Source organism: Thermobia domestica, chromosome 13 (genome assembly GCF_964235325.1).
Source record: "Thermobia domestica chromosome 13, izTheDome1.hap1.1, whole genome shotgun sequence".
NCBI lineage: Eukaryota > Metazoa > Arthropoda > Insecta > Zygentoma > Lepismatidae > Thermobia > Thermobia domestica.
In genome coordinates, this window is record NC_137466.1 from 32,230,313 (window position 1) to 32,247,454 (window position 17,142).

General features: G+C 37.4%; 1 protein-coding gene across 1 annotated transcript in view; it reads right to left on the reverse strand.

Moving 5' to 3' along the window:
- Nucleotides 1-2,362: 2,362 nt before the first annotated feature.
- Nucleotides 2,363-17,142, reverse strand: part of DCTN6-p27 (dynactin subunit 6) — an 81,500-nt gene continuing 66,720 nt past the window's right edge. Inside the window, exon 5 of the mRNA XM_081735596.1 lies at nt 2,363-12,962. Within this exon, the coding sequence (XP_081591722.1) occupies nt 12,882-12,962 (81 nt within the window). The 3' untranslated portion in view covers nt 2,363-12,881. The remainder of the gene's footprint in view (nt 12,963-17,142) is intronic.

Sequence of the window (17,142 nt, forward strand, 5' to 3'; positions counted from 1 at the left end):
CAATGTCCAATATATTTTCCACTCGTACTATGCTTGACTTTTGTAATCCATATTATACCCCTTTAATCTCTTCTGTACATTTCTTTTTGTCCGATCTCTATAGCTACATAAACCACATAGCGTGTATTCACTATATACTCGTAGCTAGAACTCTCTGGAGAGGAGGTAAACGGTATTACGGTACAAAAATATGGCTATATATACAATAATCATATTATAAAATGTAACAAATTGTAGCTTTGAGGAGATACACATACAAGTTTTTCATACACAATAGATTTAAGAAAATAATCTCGAAAGAGCCACAAATCATAAACAGAGAAAAGCAGCTTAAAATGGGTAGATTTTCTATCAAATGACGTTTAAGTTTACATGTTGAAATGTGTAAAAAGACTGCTATGGTTACCCTAAATTCTCCTATTGATCCCCCCCCCCCTGAAGAAAAGAAAGCACTTGGTTAATGATTGGTTCTGATGTGCAATAACCCTCTGGGTGCAACTTTTTCAGTTCAAACTTGTTTTCCTTATTCAGATGAATAAACTTCGAAGAAAGCACCACAGTAGAAGATATTTATTACCAAACTCTGTTCCAGTTTCGACATTATAATAAGACTTTTACCAAATGAACATAATGCTGATAATGTGTTTGATGAAGTCTTTGTGTTGGTAGCACTCATGGCAGATTGACTTTTCTTCGTCCTTGATTTCTAGCCAATTGTCGCGCATGTGATATCAGTTCGGCAACTTTTTAATCACTGTTGCATGCGATTTACGACGTATAACTTTTTACGACCACCACCCTCAATGTATTCCCTCTTCCTCTTCCTGTTCGCAGTGGTATTTGTTAAAAGTTGTATTTTAAATGAAGATGTTGGTACTGTAGAAATGAAGAAGCCTCCACGATTTTCATGCAGTAGTTCATAAGAAACTTCAAATAACAGTAAAATTCACCCCTTCGGTGTAAAATTGTCAAATTTCGTTTACGTAAACATTTGTGTTGTATCGAAAGTCTACTGGTTCCATTTTTGTACGTCAGTGATTCAAAGTAAGTTTCATTCCCTCTTCCGTATTCACCATATTGCATTTGTCCTTTCCCATTGGAGTGAAGTTTCTAAAATTTGAAAGAAATGTTCATATTCTGCATGTATCAATTTTCGTTCCTTTATGTCCAATGGTTCAACACATGCATGTAGCAGTATTAAAATTTCCCCGGTTCTTCAGGGTAAAATTTTTAAAAATTCGTGCAATTGGGAAGTTTCATATACTTATATTCAACACTCATTAAAAATACGGTGGCTGGACCAGGACCTCCAAAGTACTGTGCTAATGCGTTAACCATTACGCTACTCAGTTCTTTTCCTGAACAACCATCACCCCTTTCACTCTTGGAGACGCCGTTCTTTCGCTCCGACTACATGGTTTGTACCACAACTTGCTGCTGTGCTTGACTAATCCAGTGTTCGCTTTTAGAGCATTTACGACGATTGTGTTACCATTATAGTAGCGACAGGAAGTTATAGTACAAACTATGTGATCTGAGTGATAGGGTGTACTTCTTTACCGGCTTCCAAGAGTGAAAGGGTGTATGACTGTTGAGAGAACGTAGCTGGGTAGCGCCGTGGTTAAAGCATCGGCATGGTACGCCAAAAGTTTCAGGTTCGAGTCCTGATGCAGTCATGCACCTTTTCACTCTTTGTCTATCTTTAATTCGCACCTATAAAGAAACTGGTGTGTTAGAATCGTTTGTTTCCTCTATTCTTTATTATAATTATTAAAAATATTTACCCCAAAAGCATCCAAACTATCTAACTGTGAAAAGAAATAATAAATTATCTACTTTTATGGTTGGGAATATGTTACAAACTTAGAAAAATGGCAAATAAAGCAGGGATAAAATTTGGACTGAAAAACCCTGACAATATATAAAAACACTATCCGGACATAAGAATTATTTCACAGATATATTTTTGTTTTCGGGCGTTTATCAGATCACATGCTCTTGTGATCAATATTACATAGGCACCACAAAGAGAAACACTTCAACCAGAGTGAAGGAACACTTAACAAACACGTTATGAAAAAAACACATCAGGTTTGTCTAGATATCTCCAAAATACAGACCACAAAATTAAAGGTGTGAAAGTAGTTTACACGAGTTTGTCATACATAGAAAGCAACGTATTTGAATCATACTTGACAAGGACAAAAATTCAGCATTAAATTTAAATAATGGAAATCTTGATAAAGGTTGGGTAACACTATAACAGAATTTTGGACAAAAGATTATAAAACGATGTTTTTTCAAAAAACAAAATGAAAAAAAAAGATATATTTGTTAAAATTTGGTAAATGAAATTAAAATATAATAATTCTCAGGCAGATTATTTTTTAAAACAAAATTAACACAAATAACAGTATAACATGGCAAATTTTCAGCACATGTAGATTCGTCAATTTTTGTCCCTTATATCCATACTTAGAAATAATGTGTAAGTTCCATAACTGTCGTCAATAAATAACTTTATCAATAGGATTTTCTGTTTCAGCCTTTCTTCATTTGGTTACACATGCTTTATTTAAGCAAATAATCTGCAAAAATATGGAGGTGGAAATAAATCTTGTAGATAGAGTAAAATATTACATTTCTATCTTCAATTTATGACCTATTTCTTCCAAGTCCAATTTCGTTCATAGTATTTATTTATTTATTTATTCAACGGCAGAGTTAAGGCTATATTTGCCTTTTCTTACACTCAACCAACTAAAATGTATACAAGATATATGTACTACCATTGTCGTCTAATCCATAAAAGTTACAATTACTACATTAATGCATATGTACATACCCCTACACACGAATATGCTCCCTTACATACCCCCTCCCCCGCCATACCCTCATACTATTTATCATAAAAACAAAAAAACTATATATACAGCATACACAGAACGATATATGTATTCTTAAAAGTCTACTACCTTACATTCCCCCCTCCCCCATACCTTCCCACAAACCTAGTATTATAGATACATACCTCAAGTTTCTGTTTACATTTGGTTGCTACTGCTCATCTTCGTGAAGAAAAAAAAAAACAGGAAAAAAAAGAAAAAGACCATCATTCCCGAGATTGGTGTACATTGGCTAAGGCTATCAGATATTGCTTCAAATTTCTTTTGAATGTGGCAATTGAGGGTGAATTCCTTACATCTGGTGAAAGTCTGTTCCATTCTCTAATACCAGAGATTGTGAATGAATTAGCCATTTGATTCGTATTATGACGAGGTATCGACAACAGTGTTGATCTGCTAGAGCGAGTATCACGATTGTGGCTATCTCTAACATACTGTAGTTTATTGTAAAGATATATAGGCACACCAAATGTCAAAACTTTAAATAAAATTGTCATTGATTGCTATATGTAGCGAGCTTGGATATTTAGCCAGCCCAATTCATTAAAAAATGGCGTCAAGTGATCAGAACGTTTAAGATTAAAAACAAACCGAACGCATGCATTCTGAACCCTCTGTCACTTTCTTAGTGCTTCTTCATTTACATTGCCATAAGCTCTAATGCAATAATCAATATGTGATAGTACGAGGCTTTGTACTATAGATGCATTAATTGGATAAGGCAACACATTTTTCAAACGGTATAGAGAGTGCAGTGCACCAAACGCCTTTTTGCATACATGATTTATATGATCCGCCCATAGAAGATTCTGATCAAATATGAGGCCAAGATTTTTCACTTTTTCATCAAAAGCTATATGTGTGCCATTTAATGTAATTTTAGGAAGTTCGGTGCTCTGCAGTCTGGAAAGGATATTTCTCGAACCAATTATGATACATTTAGATTTATTGGGATTTAGATATAAATTATTAGATTAGACCCAGGCACATATGCGTTCAAGGTCTAAATTTATGAGTGAGATAGTGTCATTTATATCTCCAAGATCTGTCGAAGTATATACTTGAACATCATCTGCATATATGTGATATTTAAGGTGACGAATTTGTTACGGCAAGTCATTTATGTACATAGAGAACAGAATCGGTGCTAAGACCGTTCCTTGACTAACTCCACAGTGCACTGTTATCCATGAACTTTGATTGTCCAGAACAGAAACACGCTGATATCTATTCTGAATGTACGAACGAAACCATTTAACCGACGTATCTGTGAAATGAAAGAGTGACTTAAGTTTTGTTAGAAGAATTTCGTGATCGACCGACTGGAATGCTTTAGTGACATCTAAAAGTAAAAGTATTGTGAGTTGTTTCTTGTCTATGCTTTCTCTAATGTCATCTGTAATTTTTATAAGAGCCGTATGTGTGGAGTGTCCTTTTTAAAAGCCAGACTGATATGGACATAAGAGATAATGGGAAATTATGAAATCAGACATTTGATTTAATACAATATGCTCCAAAACTTTCGAAATACACGGCGTCACGTTTATTGGTCTATAATCGTTCGCCGTTATTGGTTGTGCAATTTTCTTGAGGGGATGAATGAGAGAAAATTTCCACTGGCTAGGAAAACAACCCGACAGTAGAGGAATTACATATGTCCATTAAAGGGAACAGAATATATCTCATGATCTTCTTAAGGAATTGTAGTGGGATGTCATCAGCCCCTATTGAATTGGATGTAATTTTTTTCAGAGCTACCTCTATTTCTGGGACAGAAACCGTTCTAAATTTAAATTTTTCGTGAATGCTTGGGTTTTCGCATATGTTTTTCATAGTAGATTCTTTTGTAACAAAGTCTAGAGTTGGGACCTGAGCAAAGTGATCGTTTAGTTCGTTAAGCGGAATGTGTATAGATTGTACGTCAGTCTGACGGTTTCCTATACCGAACATGCGTAACTTATTCCGAAGATATTTGGGGTTATTGCTTTGAGTGCATAGATCAGCCCCAAATCTAATTTTAGCAGTTCGAACTTTTTGTGTACATTTATTTCTGAGGATTCTATATTCTTCAAAAGTATTGGCAGAACCACTAGGATTAATTTTCTTGGACCATTTAAATTTCTGATATGCCAAGTCCCGTTCTTTCATGAGCTGCAAAATGTCTGGTGTGATCCATGGGTTAGCAGGTTTTTTAAATCTTTTGGTTTTTTCAGGTACATGTTTATTGAGGAGAGTGTGAATAAAGCTATTAAATAATTCTAGCTTGCCTTCAGTGGAAGGTATAATTAGGGTGTCATTCCAGGGTATTTGCGCTGCGTCCCTATCTAATGCTTCATCATTTATGTGTTTTAAATTTCTAAAAGTGGAAATTTTAGGTCTATATTTAGGAAATTTTAGTGAATAGCTAGCATATATTAAATCATGACGTGAAAAACCGGGGGCAGGAAATTGCCCATGACTGACAATTCTAGAGGGGTCTGCTGTTATAATATGATCTAGGAGGCTTTCACTATTGATTGTATGGTGCGTTGCCTTCAACGCACACCGTGAAAGGTTGAGTGAGAGAAGGGATTCTTTGTACTTTTTACACTCATCTTTCATCGAAAGTAAATCATAGTTTGTATCCCCACAAACCATGATAAGTTGGTATACGGGAATATATTTAGATATCTCGTTTAGGAAGTTGTCAAATTTTGCTTTAGGTGGTCTATACACCACTGCTAAGAGCACCTTTTGGTGGTTTAAATTAACTTCTAATATAAGCAATTCACTTTCGCATGTATAAATATTAAGCGATTGACTCACCACTTTCACTTTTAGGTCGTTTCGTAGATACGCACATACTCCTCCCACCCCCTTCCCCGTGCGATCGACTCTCAAAATTTGATAATTTGGGAGTTCGATCAAAGTGTTACTCAATGATGGTTTCATCCAGCTTTCCGATATTAAGATGGCATGCATGTTTAAGGAGGTAAAAGTGGCTTTGAATTCGTCTATTTTTTTCAAAAGAGACTGAGCATTTAGATGACTAATGTGCATAGCTTGTGGATGTTTACCAACCACCCCCTGCAGTTGGAGAGAGAGGCTTAGAGCGGGAGGGTTTACGGTACAGCCATTGTCTCTCGAGGGGGATTCTTCTAGGTCATTCATCGTGACATCACCCAACCTTGACAGCCATTCAGGGAACAGTGTTTCTAACTCAATATCGATATCACCATGTACCATGCTACTTAGAAATCACGATGTAAGAAAGAAAGAGACAGAGAGAGAGGGAGAGATAGAGAGTATAAAGGTATATAGTGATTCAAGAGGTAACGTAACGTAAAAATTTTGATTTTTGAGGAAAAATGAAATGAAATGAAATCTGTAAGTTTTACGTCCCACGGTTATGCCGGTTAGGCTAAAGGAGACGGTGATAATGAGAGATGAGTGAAATGGTGGAATGAAGAAAGTGGGAGGAAACGGGAGAACCCCGAGAAAACCCACGAGCACGGTGTTTGTCCACCACAAAGTTCACTTGGCGGGGGCTGGGATCAAACCCGGGACCCCAAGCACCAGAGGTGAACGCTCTACCACTGAGCCACCGCGCCCCCCCGATTTTTGAGGAAAGTTGAAGAGATTTGCTTTAATGTAATGTTTACAAAAATGTGACTGGAAAATACCATTAGGAAGACCTAGGCGCAGACGGAAGGACAATGTTATGATGGATTTCACACAAATAGAAATATAAAGTAGAAACTAGATTCCGTTGACTGAGGACACAAGTCAGGGGAGAGCTTTTGTAAATATAGTATTAAATCTTCGGGTTCCATAGGCCATATAGTTAGTTAGTTAATTTTTTATCGATCAATTACCTTATTAGTCGAGTCAAAAACGTGAAACAAGTGAGATTGAGAAGCAATGTCTTTTTAATTATTAATCAGATACCGATTATGTACTTTGTTTTCAAGACTGTTGGAAGTAAGAAAAGTAATGGTATTCGGAACAAGATAGTCAACGGACTGCAGTTTCACAGACATCGTAAGTCTTCTGAGAAAGCATGTGCTGAGGAAGGTAATTACTTGCTGCCCACACACTTTTTGGATATTTTTGGGGTAAATGCTTTTTAATGAACAATTAAGAAGTTGTTCTATATGTATCAAAAAGTAATTGTATATCAAATTTCATTTCTGTACATCCGTCAGTTCAAGAAATGTCCCTATATCAAATTTCATTTCTGTACATCCGTCAGTTCCAGAAATGTCCCTATCTCCCATTCCCCATTCCGTTTGTCATACTGAATTCGTTCTTCTTCCTTCATCTCTTTCATATGGAATTTCCAACATTTGTATAACTAAAGGATATTTGTATTGATATACCAACCCACATACACCAAAAAATAAAAAAGGAAATCTTTCTGTTTTACGTTCACGGTTCTGCCATGTAGGCTAAAGGAGACGGTAATGATGAGAAATGAATGCAATGGTGGAAACAAGAGAACCCCGAGAAAATCCACTCACACGAGTTTGTCCACGAGCTGGGATCGAACCAGCACGCACCACTTTCACATACATCAAATTTTGTGTCTGTGCTGTACTGTACTTTTTATAAATTTTATGATTTTTTCATTAGTAGAAAGAAAAACGTACGACAGAAAATAATAAAGTTCTGATTTTTTAAAAGAAAAACTATTTTGTCTCGAGAAAATTCCGTGCTTATATATATATATATATAGAATGTCAAAAGTCCCGTACCACCCCTTATAAAATGAAAGAGCGTAGATAGCCGAATTGGTAATTGTAGAGACATGTTAGGCCGAAGTCATGTCAGGTAAACAGTCGCTATTTTGCAGTCCACCATTTTGAATCTCGCACAAAAAATTTAAATGGGAAGGGGGATCATGCGATATAAGAAACAGTGCTAGAATCTTGAGAGAAGCTCAATGGTGTAATCAGATTTAACATAACTGTAATAACTTTGAAGCTATACTCACATGAAACTCAAATTTATCTCTTATTTCCAGATGCTGAGCTATGCCATTAGCCAAAGCCGACCGCATCGAGATCGTTAAAAAGTGGGGTGGTAGAAGTACCTGTGCTAAACTTCAAGTCAGATTACGACTGTTTGACAGTTCGACAGGTTCGCTATTCACACAGTGTTTAAAAGTTGACCAATTTACTTATCTTGTTGAATTGTGGAAAGATTTTAAGAAATGATACATTATTTTAGCAGAACAATTGCCGAGGCATTGACCCAAGATTGTACGTGGTGGCGTAAATTTAATATGTTTCTTTATATTTCCATTGTAAATTTTGTCATAACAAACCTGGTTAACGTCGTGTCTTATACGGTGTAGGCTTGTGGTACAAGTTTTTTTATTAATTATTTGATTTATTATTGTAATAACAGTTTATTCGGTTTACAATATGATTTTCTTTATATATTTAATTTTACATATATACCTAATGATTTTGCTAAATCGACTTAACATCAGTATTCGCTTTTACCCAAGTTACATTATAGTACACTCAGCGAAAAAAGAAAAAGAAAAAAAACTTGTGTCCGTCATACGTATTACATATACCAAGTAAATTACAAAAGGTTGTTCGGTTTATATTGGACCGAATTAGGAACTTCATAGCGGACTGGGACATGACGCTAGGACGACGCGGAGCTTCTACGTGGCTAAGCGGTTAGCGCACAGGCCTTTGGCGTGGGAGATCCGGGTTCGATTCCCAGCGGGAGCTCATGTGGTTTCACGGATTTCACGTTAATCAGTAGGTCCCGTCTCATATAGCCCCACTGCTGAAAGGGACATTAAACTCAAATCAATTTAACTCAGCTAGGACGACGCGTTTACTATCATGTTTAATAGTACGTTTGAAAAGTCAAATGGCACCTACATTAAACCATTACTGATAGGAGTATGTCATGGCTCTTTTTCATGCTCATTCTTCCTAAATACGCACAGCGAAACAATGTCAGAAGAATGGGTTCACATCCGGCAGGCTTTCCAATGCTAATGAAAAAATATATAGAAAATCACGACGAAAAAATATAGTAGGTTTCGTGAAGCTATGAAAAAGGAAGATTTCAATTATCCAATAGGCAGAAAAAAAAATATATAACACATGGAAATTACACCAATTGCTATATGAACATACATTTTATTCTAAATATAACTAAATGCGTAACTATCTCGTTGCAAAATTTTTTACGAGTTTCTTAGTGTTTCTAAGCAACGACCATAAGGAAACTGTAAAAAGGATCTGCATCAGAAAATCAGGGTTTGTAACTATACGTGTCTTAGAAATTGCTTAATCCTTCTGTACCGATTATTCGTGCAGGTTAACTTTTGGCGCACCACTCGAAATAATTGTTGAAAAATCAGAATTCTTTTACTGATTCCCTTCTTACGGTTTCCTAAATGATTTGTGCTGGGTTACATGAAAATATCTTACATGACATAGCTAAAATTTAAGGGAGCTATCTTAAGCAATTGTTGAAAAATTACAATTGTTTTACGTTTTGCATATAAATACGACGGCCGGATGTACGCATAAAAACTACAGTGCAAAAAAAGTGTGCTAGGTGGCTACTAAAATGCACGAATTCAATCTAACCTAGTCAGAGCATGGGCGAAGCCGGGACTCCCGAACGTTAGCGAGGGGTGCGTCAGGGAAGGTGGGTATACGTGTAATTGAGGAAAACGAGTGGGTTTTGCAATGATACGTGTTTCAATAGCACTTGTCAGGGTTTCATACTAGTAGCTCCTCCACTTGTAAACGTAAAATACAGTAAATAACTGAAAAATGAAATGAAATTCTTGAGTTTTACGTCCCACGGGTATGCCGGTTAAGCTAAAGGAGACGGTGATGATGAGTAATGAATAAAATGGTGGAATGAAGAAAGTGGGAGGAAACGGGAGAACTCGGAGCCAAACCCACGCACACGGTGTTTGTCCACCACAAAGTTCACTTGGCGCGGCTGGGATCGAACCCGGGACCCCAAGCACCAGAGGTGAACGCTCTACCATTGAGCCACCGCAGCCCCTAGTAAATAACTGATTCATACCAGCTTTGCTATATTGAATAACTTACACTAAATTACAAATTGCTGAACAAAACAACGTTTATTATAAAATAATAAATGTGTGACAGTTTCGCCAACTTCATCAGACGCTGTCAGACATTATTTTATAATAAACGTTGCTTTGCTCAGCAATTTCTATTTTAGTGTAAGATAAAATACAGCTTCTGGACATTGTGCAGAAATACACCGCCAGTGGAAAATAGTTTCTAACACAGTCATCTTACATCTCTCTACAGTCTATTTTCTCCGTCGTAAAGCACTTATAATGATTTTACACTAGTAACAATTCTATCGCTTGCAGAAATTTGTTCTTTATAAATATGTCTTTTCATGCAAAGCATTGAATTTTACTTGTAAATCTTCCAAAATGTGGTGCGCCAAAAGTAAATCAGCAGCCAATTATATTCATGACATGTTTTATCTTGTGCTGGCTGATTCTCCAGAAAGTAATACCTAGCCTTGGAAGTTGTTCCACGATGCATTTGCACACAAGATACAAAGTTAATAATCGATTCGGAACATGATGTAGAAAGAAATGGCTTTCTAAATCCAATACTGACTGGACAAAAGCACTGTCGTCTCGTCGAGCCATAAACATTCTGAACCACTGAAATACATCCACACAAAAATCTTCAATATCCCACGACAATGATTTTACCCCTTTCATGAAACGCATTAGAAACTGTGTGCAAAGTACAAGAACCATTATCAAGAAACTTTGGTAACCTTTGGTCTTGGCACCAATCATTTAACATTTGCCGACGAGACACGTTTACATCAGGTCCATCACTTTCCAAGCATGAGGAACTTGTCATGAGTCCGTTTAGATGTGTTAATAGTTTTCGCATTAGCTTGAAAAAAATCAGAAAATGCAGCGTGTCCCAAAAATATATTGTCCAGGTAATGAGTAACAACACAATTGGTTGAAGAAAAAAATATCGAATGTGAACATCAAACTGTTTATCAATTGCTGCGCTTGTTATTTCATCTACAGCAAGACTGAAGAAGTTACCAGAAGTTTTAACATCGTACAACAATTTTTCATGTAAATATGGGCCAAGTCCATGCGATATTGAGTATGACAATTTAGTCTTACGAAGCTGAAAAATCCTTATTTTCCCAAGTGGAAGTAGCAAGTAGCAATGCCACAAAAATATAGGAGGTTTTGTTAAAATGTAGGAAATATAGGAGATTATAGGAAGAGACGCAAATATATGGGAAAAATAGGAAATATAGGAGCATTGGAAAGTCTGCATCCGGGCTGACTACTGTGAAAGCTATTGTGGCCTGTTATACAAACCAGGAGCCCGTGGTGAAACAATCGTCCACGAAAAACATCAGGAAGAGACCTCCATGGATACGAATAGCTACACTGCTGCAGAAAATCCTCGGATTGCCGTGCCTGGTGCGATGAGCGAGCAATACAATTCGGCACCTTCAAATATGACCACAGTCATTCGGCTCCGGCTGAGGTGTGTCTATAAGGTTCGCGTATACCACCTGCTCCCGCGCCACATTGCAGAACGAAAAACAAACTGCAGGAAAATGTACGAAATGCATCTGGCGGGGTCTAAATAGCCTAAGTCGTCATAATGGATGAAGTATCTCACGCCTGGTAGTCACACTCGGGCGCTAACATACCGTGACAGAAATTCCGAAGGCCGCTGCAACTTGGCTCGTCTCTGCCGGAAAAGTTTCCCGCATGGGTTATAGTTGTTATGAAATTCAATTATGGGGGATATTGAAAGTGAATGCAAGATAGTTGCAAGAATCAATTACAACACCGATCTTTCGGATCGACATTCCACAACTTCACGATGCTGACGCCAACCGGTGAGGATCCATACGGACAATGCTTCAAGTCATCCCACTACTACGTAACTCCATTGATATCAGCAAATGGAATGGGAATTAGAAATTCGTGTCAATGTGTTTCAAGACTTTTGTGTGAAGAGCACTGATGCCAGTTCAATGGATTTCTGTAGCTTTTGCCTGTTGAAAAGACGTCTCCAAAATTGGCGTCCACACACCCTCGCTGGTTTCTAGAAAGCTTTCAAAGAGAAATAAACTGAATTTCATTACCACTGCTTCGACAGAGTTTGTTCCAATGGAAATTTCGATATCAAGCGACGGTCTACAGTGCTGGAGATTTAATTGAACATCACCGGGGGAAGGGGGGGGGGGCAATAAAGCATATAGTAAGGTGAATTCTCTTCAAAATAGATTTGATATAAACCGAAACAACCTTCTGTATTTTAATTTATTTGATCTTTCACTTAAATATTTTAGTCTAGTTAGTCAGTTACGTTACATTACATTCGATAAACAAAAAATATCCTCCTGTATTCGTGCAAGTAAAATATATATTCATATTCTGTAAACCAGGGAACCTTCCTGTATTATCTTGTACCTTTATTGTCAATGGTTGAAAAAAAAATGTACTAACAGTATTTCCCATATAAGTAATCGATTTTCGCAAAGTTTTTACGCCGTTAAGTAGTTCACACGACAGAAGCGTGAAAATAGAAATCTAAACATTCACGAAAATGGAGTTTCAAATGGTTAAAGAGTTAATGAAATCTGTTGAGTAGCTTTACAATGTATCATAAGCAAACAAGCTTGCTCTCTTTATAATATAATCAGAATATAATAAACGTAACAGAAATATTTAATTTATAAATATATAAGTAAATTTATTTATTACAAATAAATATTTAATACGTAACAAATACGAAGTAAGAGTAGTTATTTTCACATATGGAAGCGCTCTTTCGTTCCCAGATAACTATAGCCAATATAAGAAGCGACGTGATTTCGTAGTGAGCTCCAGTGCAGAAATGCCACACCCACAGTGCCAGAAAACAATCAATGTTCCGATTTCCCTTTACTCTGAGGCATTTATAGCTATACTTTCTTCATTGGCTTCTTCAAATGATGATAGTTAGGAAGAATTTTTGTCAGGAAATCCAACTGCAATGTCTGTGGCTGGAAGAGAACAAAGAAACTGAAATTAAACTACCATAACAGATACAATGCAATTTTCAATATATTTTGGGAGTCTTCTCTTTATATTTTAGTTATACAGTAATTACTTACTCAATGTAACCAACGAAAGTGTTGGCAACATTTATATTTTTTAAATAATAATAATAAATACCATAATAACCATCTCCGTTGTGTAATGAACCACAGTTGATATTAAATACAGTGGACTCTCGGCTATCAGGCGTAGTTCAAAAAGCTAATAAAATTAAGAATATTTTTTTTGAATGATGTATTTGACTTCTAACTCCTTGATGAAAACGTACTTTGCAAAGGATAAGCATCATCTATCAAGACTTTTTCGAACACTGTAAGTTAAGCCTCGTTTTTTCTTCTTTCTTTCTTAGGCCTACCTATTTACATTCATTTCATCACTTACCAATAAACAACAAAATAAACCTAAACCAATTATTTTAAGAATTATGCATTTTCCAAAGACATTTTTATAAGAATTAATGTTTTGTTTATTGCATAATTGTATATATATGCAGCGTACATCAATTAATTTTATGTTTCCTGCAATTCAGTTAGATATTATAGAATTTATCTTAAAATGTGTTCAATACCTTTATTCATGGACTTTATTTTTTGTAATAAATGTTTCAAACGTACACTAAGTACAAGGTAACTAAAAAAAAAAAAATATATTGTTGTTTTAGACGTTCCATTAATCATGTGTTCACACAGAGGAAACGAAATGATGCATGTGCCTACCAAGAGATCGGGAGTTAGTCTGACCATCGACCTTCAGTAATGCAGGCACGTTGCGCACACACAGCAGTTATAACTCATCCAGTGTCAAAGGAAAATGCAGGTATCAAAGCAGCTTGTTCGCGTGTGTTTGCTGTATGACTTTAAAGTGGGCTTGTCGACTGAAGCATCAAGTCGCCGTACATGACAGGCATTTGGGGAAAATGCCGTGAACGAACACACCGCCAAGCATTACTTCCAGAAATTCCGTTCGGGAGATGTGAGCCTTTCGGATGAACCTCGCAGTGGACTACTACATGTGTTGGATAACGAGGCCCTGAAAGCCGCCATCCAGAAGGGCAGTGGTCTAACGTGTGATGAATTTGCAAAAAGTTTCCATATTTCCGCTGAAACAGTCAGATTGCACCTGCATGTAAAGCAAATTGGTACCCCCACACACTGTCGGCAGCCAACAGGGAACAACGAGTGACAGTCTTTTCTCCTTGTTTATTCGACACTTGAACACTTCCAAGCATACCAGACATTGGTTGACGCCACGTAACCCTCTTCCTCACAGATCAACACCACCTCTGCACCCACGAAAAGTTATGCTCTCTGTATGATGGAATTGTCGGAAAGTGGTGCATTATGAGATCTTTCCACCAGGTCCCAGACTATCACCGCTGACTTCTACTCTCAGCAGATACACAGGGTACACCGTGCATTGTGGCAGAAGGAGCAGGAAGTGGTGAATCCCAAGGGTATGTTGTTCCTGCACGACAATGCCAACCACATGTGGCAAAGAGAACCCAGGAAACCCTTCAGCAACTTGGATGGGAGACACTGTGCCATGCACCATATTCATCGGACCTTGAGCCAAAATATTACCCCTGTTTCATGCCCTTGACAACCACCTTAATGGGAGATCTTTTGCAAATAAGGAATACCTATGGAACGCACTCACGTACTTCTTTGCATTCATAACCGCCGAGTTGTTGTGCTGCAGGAACGTTGGGAAAAAGATGTTGGATGCTGATGGAGATTACTTCGAAACATAAAAGTACGTATCCTACACCGTATTGCTCTTTGTTTATCACTGCTCTAAAACGGCAAGAACATTTTTTGGTTACCTTGTACTAACAAACATTCATAAAGTACTGCCTAAGAGGTCAGAAAATATAAATAAGTGTAGGTCTTTGTATAAAAAGTTTGCTTATGGTATGAATAGGGCAGGATGTGAGAATTATTGCCAAGTTGTTTTGTTTATCCGCCCATGCCCTTCTGTCACATTAGACCGAATAATCACGGTCTACTATACCATGTACTGTTTACTTTTTGACAAGAGATTTATCTAAAACTTTCATTTAGATTGCAATAATAAATTTGTACCTTGCAGCTTTTTTTTTTTTTTTTTTTTTTTTTTTTTTTTTTTTAAGGTAAGTACGATGGTGAATGCAACTACCGACATTGTTGGTTGAAGCACTGAGAGAATTTAGGAGTTGAAAGAACGGCATAAAAGGATAGAAATGAAATTTTCAGTCTTTTACGTCCCACGGTTATGCCGGCTAGGCAAAGGAGACGTTAATGATGAGAAATTAAGACAATAGTGGAATGACGAAAGTGGAAGGAAACGGGAGAGCCTCGAGAACATGGTGTTTCTCCACCACAAAGTTCAATTGGTGCGAGCTGGGATCAAATCAGGGACCCCGCGCACTAGAGGTGAGTGCTCTGCCACTGAGTCATTGCGGCCCTGTTTAAAGGATAGGGCTATCTCAAATAAAATATAGGTTAAAAAAGAGAAGTAGCCGAGATTTCTAAAATGTTTATGTTTGATATTTTGATGCTTTGATGTTTATCATAACAAGAAGTTTAATACAGTTTATCTACTATTCATGTACTTGTAGAATAATACGCAGTTATTAAGTAAGATGATATTCTGCCGGAATTGGCGTGAGCCGGAGTTAACAAGTGTCTCTCTTCTTTATATCATTTTCTACGTTTCTTCTTTTTCATTATATAAAGACCATTTGCATTTTGTTACTGTTTTCTGATATTTTGGAAATAATAATAAGAATTATTATAACCATTACAATTAGACGGGAGCTCATGTGGTTCGAATTCCACGTTAATCAGTAGGTCCCGTCTCATATATCCTCGCTGCTGAAAGGGACATTAAACTCGAAATCAACTCAACCATTACGATTACATCTCCCAAGCTGTATGTAGTCATACTTCCGAGATATGTGGACTTCGTTTAGACTCCCATTGACAGCATATGCAGTTCGAGCTCTTCATTAACTGCAATCAAACGAACAAACAAGAAACTACTATATTCGGACTTGATGTCGACTGATCAATCCTGGATACTGCATCTGCGTCAAATTTTCACGCAGAGTGCATTATTACGAGGGAGGTTCAATAATTGAAGGGGTAATTTGGATAAGGGCGTATCGACCTATTTCCGGTAAAATGAGATATACATATTTTCTGCAAATTTGGGCATGTGTTTATGTAGTGTTAAGGTAATATCTGCTTCGTAGCGAACGCCTGTCTCCAAAAATATTGTATGCATACGTTGGTTAATTGGATAAAGGAGTTTGTTTTTCTGCTCTCCTGAAAAATTAAAGAATTGCTAGTTCCGCCCATATCCAAATTTACCCCTCAATTATTGTTCCCGGTATATTTAAAATGCTTGAGCTGGGATGGCTGATGGGGGATATTGTAGCCTAATGTCTTAGATGCCTATATGCTAAATTGCAGAACCATACCTGCTATATTAATATTCTTTTTTTGTCGTTTCAGGTGTGAGAGGTGGTACCTAGCTTGGAAAAGGAGAAAACCGAACGAGCTGTTATCAAGTACCTCCAGAAAAAGGGGTTAAGCCCAAAGAAGATTCATGAGGACATGATCAGTGTGTTGGGTGATGGGGCTCCTTCCTACCAGGTGATAAAAAAATTGGTGCCGCGACTTCCATTGCGGCAGGGAAAGCTGTCAACAGGCCCCTGGTGCTGGTCCTCCAATAACAGCATGCACCCCAGAAAACATTGATGCTGTGCATAATACGATTATAGCAGACAGACGAATCACGGTGCAACAGTTAGCAGACATCATGCACATCTCTGTAGGCTCAGTGGAAACCACTGTGCATGAACACTTGAGATTCAGAAAGGTGTCAGCGCGAGGGTACCCAAAATGTTATCTCGTGAACACAGAAAGACAGAGATCAATGTTCAAGGGCTGGTTTGGAGGTTATGGGGGCAGACCTGAAATAGTTCTGTGATATATTTGTGACAGTGGATGAGACGTGGCTCCACCACTATGATCCCGAGTCCAAACGACAGAGCGTGGAGTGGCGGCACAGCAGTTCGCCTCCCCCACGCAAGTTCAAGGTGCAAGCATCAGCACGCAAGGTTATGGACACAATTTTTTGGGA